The sequence below is a fragment of the Oryx dammah genome, unplaced genomic scaffold (assembly GCF_014754425.2).
Source record: "Oryx dammah isolate SB20612 unplaced genomic scaffold, SCBI_Odam_1.1 HiC_scaffold_7, whole genome shotgun sequence".
Lineage (NCBI taxonomy): Eukaryota > Metazoa > Chordata > Mammalia > Artiodactyla > Bovidae > Oryx > Oryx dammah.
Genome location: NW_024070191.1, coordinates 18,402,731 through 18,408,730, shown reverse-complemented (window position 1 = coordinate 18,408,730; position 6,000 = coordinate 18,402,731). Strand labels below are relative to the sequence as shown.

The 6,000-nt window shown below is 43.5% G+C and overlaps 1 protein-coding gene across 3 annotated transcripts in view; it reads right to left on the bottom strand.

The window, feature by feature from the left end:
• Positions 1 to 6,000, bottom strand: part of MTUS1 (microtubule associated scaffold protein 1) — a 184,439-nt gene that overhangs the window by 83,767 nt on the left and 94,672 nt on the right. Inside the window, exon 4 of one of the 3 annotated variants that reach the window (XM_040243143.1) lies at positions 5,211 to 5,372. The exons of 1 other annotated variant lie outside the window; for it this stretch is intronic. In XM_040243143.1, coding sequence (XP_040099077.1) covers positions 5,211 to 5,372 — 162 coding nt within the window. Of the gene's footprint in view, positions 1 to 3,120; positions 3,455 to 5,210; positions 5,373 to 6,000 lie in introns of those variants that run through there. One more of the 3 variants, XM_040243145.1, reaches the window with a different exon arrangement.

Below are 6,000 nucleotides of genomic sequence, written 5' to 3'. Positions count from 1 at the left end.
CACACATACACTTCCATTTATATGAAACACACACACATACACACATACGCACACACTCACATAAACACACACACTTCCATTTTTATGTGACATATATAAACACACACACACACACACGCACACACCCACAGACACACACCTTTCTCTCTCTGATCATCTACTATGCACGCCCCCTTCATTCTCGCCCATGTTACTAATGTGCTGACCTTGTGATCAACACTTACACGTTCCTCAGTTTTCTAAGGCTCTCCTCTAAGCTGGCCTGTCGCTTTCCAGTAAACCCCAACTGGAAGGACGACCTTTATTACAAGGCACGATGCCTTGAGAATATTTCTCCTGCCTTCTATTTCAGCTGGGCAGCCAGCTGGGTATGCTGAGAATGTCTGCATTTCCTCTCGTCTAGAGTTATTATGTCCCAATGATAAACCCTTTAGCGGCTCAAGTTCCAACAGAATGACGGAAGCACCTTAGTGTCGAGGAAGGGAATGGAGCCGGTACTATCTGAGTTCTGGGCCTGACTGGGCCACTGCCCAGCTGTGTTGAATCGTGTCACCTGTCGACGCAGGAGAGGGTCTGAAACCCTAGTGTGCAGACAGTGCAGACCCCCACTAACGGGCGCGGGGTCCCTTTGAGGCTGAACACCCACTGGGACTTCTCCCGAACACGGTGCTCCAGGAGGCACGGCTGCCCCGTGACAGCTGGTTTGTAGGCTCGACGTGTGAGGTCCCACGAGTGGTGGCCCGCGCCTCAGCTAGGTCTAATGCACACCGTTTTAGAACTGCCCCCGACGCTGTTGTCAGCCCTGGTCTTAGCTGCCCTGATTATGCCAGAGCAACAGATGCTCGTGAATCCTTTATTTTCCCACGCGTGGAATGTGGTTCAAGTGAAATGACAGAGATGACCAAGTCTGCAGAGAAAATGAAGAGATTCCCAGAGAAGTCCAAGCACAAGGAAAACGATTTCCCTGCTAGAGAAAGGCTTCCACTGTTCCAAACTGTTATTTGCGAACTAACACTTCACACCACACTCTAGCGCCTTCTCCACGTTCGTTTTTGTTTTAAAAACATGTATATACACATGGAGCCAACCTTCTGCTTGTTTTCTGAACTTTCAGTGAATCAGCTTAACACTTCCCACTGCGCCAGATCCTCTGCCCACCTGGCTTCAAATCAAATCACGACTTACGTCCAAGCTCTCAAATTCCAAACGCAAAATCACCCAACCCTGTGCTAACGGGAAGGTCTCAGACATAGTCCAGAAAAGAATGAAAACAAAACACCAGTCTGGATGATAGTATTTTCTTATTCAATCGTCTACTCGGATGTGCTTAAGTACTGGGTATGTGCTGGAACACGGGGCCAACGTATGTACCACCTGCCTTTCACCCCCTTCCTCACCTCAGGCAGGCATCAGTGGTCAAACCCACGCTGGGTTTGCTCTGAACCTGGAAGCAGCTGGAAAACTTTCACTGCTGTCTGGGTGACTCCCACCAACTGATGGGTATTGGGAGGTGACACAATACCCACTTGCCATTCAGCAATGAGGATGGGACTGAAGGCGAGTGAGACAGATCCTTCTTTCCATCACCTTGACCCCTACTCCAAACACCCTTCTTCCACGCTGTTAGGTACCATCTTATCATCATGAAGAAAACTAAAGGTAGGCAGAAGCCTTTACCGCCGCAAGGATTTAGGATGATCTGGGTCTCGCCACCCATTCATCAGGTGAGAACACTGAGGCTAAGGGAGTGTGAGACTGTCCAGCTTCCATGAGTTAGTAAGACAGCTTGCAGGAGTACAACTCAGATGCTCTTTTCTACTGTATCATGCCATGTGGACCAGAGCTGGCCGTGAAGGTGAGGGAAGAGAAAGCTCCATTTCTTTAGTTTACCTCTGCCCGCTCTGTCTCCCAGACAGTGCAGACAGCTTGGGTGTGCAACCTTTCATTTCCCCTTGCCATCTGTCTTTCAAAAATAAATGTGCTCATCATGCTTTTCCGGCCAAACTGGGAGGTGTAAGAAGCTCTTGAGCTTCATATCTGCTAATATGGCAAAATTCTGGACTCCCCTGAGACCTCCTTCTACACTCACACAAAGGTCCCTCAAACCTCCCCTCCTTTTCAAGACCTACACTATGTAACATATTTTTATCCAATGATCTTAAAAACTGGACCTTAGCTCTCCGAGTCTGGAAGAGCTTACAACATTTAGCCTCTAAAAATGAGCATATTTGATACAGAAATTACCAGATTAAATTTTGTACTAATATATATATATTTTAAAAAATCAACACTGTAACTTTAAAAATTTTCTATGCTGAAAAGAACACACACAAAGCACCTGCTGGAACCCCCACAAAATAAAGGTTTATTGTCTTATACATTTTGATTCAGTTGCTTTAGAACTTGGTCATGTTATTTCTATAGCATCCTTAAGCATGGCAAACCAGAATTTTCTAAGAACATCTTGCCATCTCAGAAGCGACTGCCTTGACAGCATCACATCACAAAGAGAGGAGCAAACAAAGCAAGGAAACATTCTTTAAAAGCATCCAAAGGCTTCACCTCAGAAGAATTTAAAACACAGATTGAAAGGTTATTTCCTAACATGACCAGAAATCATGATCATTCCATGATCATTTCAGAAATACTGCAGCTCAAAATGATTTTTTTCACGTTTGAAGGTAATTCTGAAAAAGTACACATTTTAAATATTTTTAGATAGAATATGCATAAAAGCATTAAAATGCGATTTCATTCTAATTCTAGGAAAGTATTTTCCTATACTCACACAATGATTGGGTAAACACACACAAAAACTACCAGTTGTTTCATCACAAATGAGACCATTAACTAGTCTTTTATAAAGTAATTTCATGTGCCAAGAACATCAACAACATTACTGAATTATATTTAATCCGAGTTCCCAAACACACAAAATACACAATAAAATTGGTTCTATGTAGAACCACTCTCAACTTCAATATAAACATGCCCGAGAAATACCACAATTAACAAATTACAAGTTATAAAGATAGCAATCGAGAGATACTAAGTCAATTTATTGAAGGAAGTTTAAACTTGCTTACAAAGAAAGAATCAAACCAGAAATCGTCGACCTACTTCTTTTGCCAGTAAACGTGGCTAACAAAGGAGCTACACAAAGGCTGTAGGATCCCAGAACCAGCAATGTCAGTAAGGTAGCATCGTAGTGCCTCTCTGAGCCAGCCGGTGGGGAGAGTGTAGAATTGATAAATATTTTCGAAGACGCATCCGTTTCTGTACAGCTGCGAAATCCTCCTGGTATAGTCATTTAAAAGGATCACAGCAAGCTCAAGCAAGGAAAACTGCAGCCATGTCCATGCTCCTATTCCTCATGCTTGCTCTTAGTGAATTAGAATGGAGCAGGGGGAAAAAAAAAAAAAAAACTAAGCTCCCAGGCACTACACAGAACAGATTAAACCGGCTAGTGGATCCATCTAAGAAAGAGACTCATTGATTTGAATGCTTCATCTGAGACAGGGACACACAGCCAGTAGACAGGCTCTGTGTGTTCACGGGAAGCCTTTTTGTTAAAAGACAAAAAGGAACAGACAAAAGCATTGTGACACCCTCCTTGGGAGTGTCAGATGCGGTCCTGAGCGGGGCTGTGGCAACATGGCTGTCAGTGGGGACGCTGGGCAGTGGCTCCACGGAGGCGCCTCCTGCCAGGGGCACAAGTGCCAACTCTTCACAACCCTCCAGCACCTCCCCCACTCCCCGATAGCACCTGGGTGCTTCTGTTCGGGCGGTTTTGTTTTTAACATTTCCTGTTACAAACAGAGAATGCTGCAAATGCAATGACATTAAGGGAATACACGCGTCAATGACCTTTTCAAATCAAGAATCAACAGATAAAGCAAACCCTCTGATCTGCCACGACTTCAAACTTCAAGTAGCAAGTGGATAACAGTGCCACTTCACCGCAAGTAACATATTCCAGGGTCCCTAAAGTTCCCATATACAGCTATTTACTCTCATAGGAAACCAGATCCTGCTGCTAAGTAACCTCCTGGAAATGTGCTCATTCTTTCAGTCATTAATTCCGAGTCTTAGCCATAAACTTTCTCAGTTCTGTCACATGCTGGCTGAGTGCCCTTGGACCAGCGACAACCTCTCTGAGCCGCAATTAACTTGCATGTAAAATCAGGGTAATGGGAGTTATTTGAGAAAAAAAAAACAGAGAAAGTATGTACAGTAACCTTATATGGTGCTCCACACCCAGAAGGTTCAATAACATGACTCCAGTCTGACCTTGTCCTCTCACAGAAAGAAGAAACTGATCCCCTCTAAGGCAGAGACAACTCCCCTCCTCCCCACCACTCCCTTATTCCTTGTTTTATCTGATATTCTAGTTATCCATGTAAACATCTTCTTTATCCTCAACTATCTTTTACACAGGGACAATTTCTCTGATATCTCATATCCTTCCCAGCATCTACAGTGTTGCCTATATACAGCAGGCACTCCAAAATTCTTTACATTTGTTAATCTATGAGCTACTGTTGAAAGAAATTAAAAAGGAAATGAGCAAATAAACACTAAGACCAAATACATCTTTTGAATGAAAGGGATAACTCAACTTACTATTTTAGAAAATAACTCCGTGTTATTTTATACACAGAAAACAAAATTCATACTAATTAAAAATCCCCCAAATATTCTCAGTTTAAATTATTTAAAACTAAGCTTGAAGTTAAAATATTCACTCTTAATACACTGAATCTAGCATCCAAAGTTTAGGAAAAACAAACGCTTCTACAAAATGCAGCTGTTTATAAAGCCAATGAAACTGAAGTTATCTATTTTTCTGATTTCCAGTTGTGTTCCAGTAGTTCCTAGATCACTTTCTTTCCTTAAACCCACCACCACCAACAATAACCCAGCATCTTCGAATGGTACACTTTAGAATTCATGAACAAAGAAAAAAAACACCCACATGCCTTCGAGAGATAAGTATGTCAGTGTTTCCTAGCACATTCATCAAAAGAGAATGTCGTTGAGACAACTTTCTTCTCCTGCCAAACTTTTTTTGAGCAATTCCAAGGGAGAAGTGGGATGTGTATTTTCCCCTAAATCACAGAATCAAAAATCCTGATAATTGGTAGCTCATTAGATTTCTCTCACAACTACAGTTTCAACAGGCCCCGAAGTCTGACGTAAGACTGACTTACAGTTATTGCTGTAAGCGCTCAGCTCACTGTGGACGCTGGCAACAGAGGAGGCGCTTTCTGTCCTCCGCAGCGCAGGGTTTTTCGCAGATGCTTTGGGTCTAGGAAGCAATCTGGGCAGATTCACACGAGACGGCTGCACTGTTTTCAAGGATGCAGGTTTTCCTTGGGGGTTGAAAAAAAGACAAAAAGTTTCCAGGGCTATTCATTCCAAAATCTCTAAGCTTGTAAACCCGAGCTCCTACATGAACAAGTGAAAGTGAAGTCATTCAGTCACGTCCCTGACTCTTTGCGACCCCGTGGATAGTAGCCTGCCAGGCTCCTCCATCCATGCAATTTTCCAGGCAAGAATATTGGGGAGTGGGTTGCCATTTCCTCCTCCAGGGTTGAACAAGTGAGTCAAGATGTAAAATGAATATTCAGAATTACACAGGAAGGATTCTGACAATCCTGTAACTGTGAAGGAATTAACTTGGGTCTTCTATGACATGGACTTCCCTGGTGGCTCAGATAGTACCTGGGTCCCATCCCTGGGTTGGGAAGATCTCCTGAAGAAGGGAATGGCTACCCACTCCAGTGTTCTTGCCTGGAGAACTCCACAGACAGAGGAGCCTGATGAGCCACAGTAGTCCATGGGGCCACAAGGAGTCAGACACGACTGAGTGACTAACACACGTTTCTGTGACAGAGAGTCATTTGAGACAGAAAGTTTTGGCAACGTTGAAATCAAGGGATAAACAAATTGATATGCTACTGCTGCTGCTAAGTCACCTCAGTCATGTCCGACTCTGTG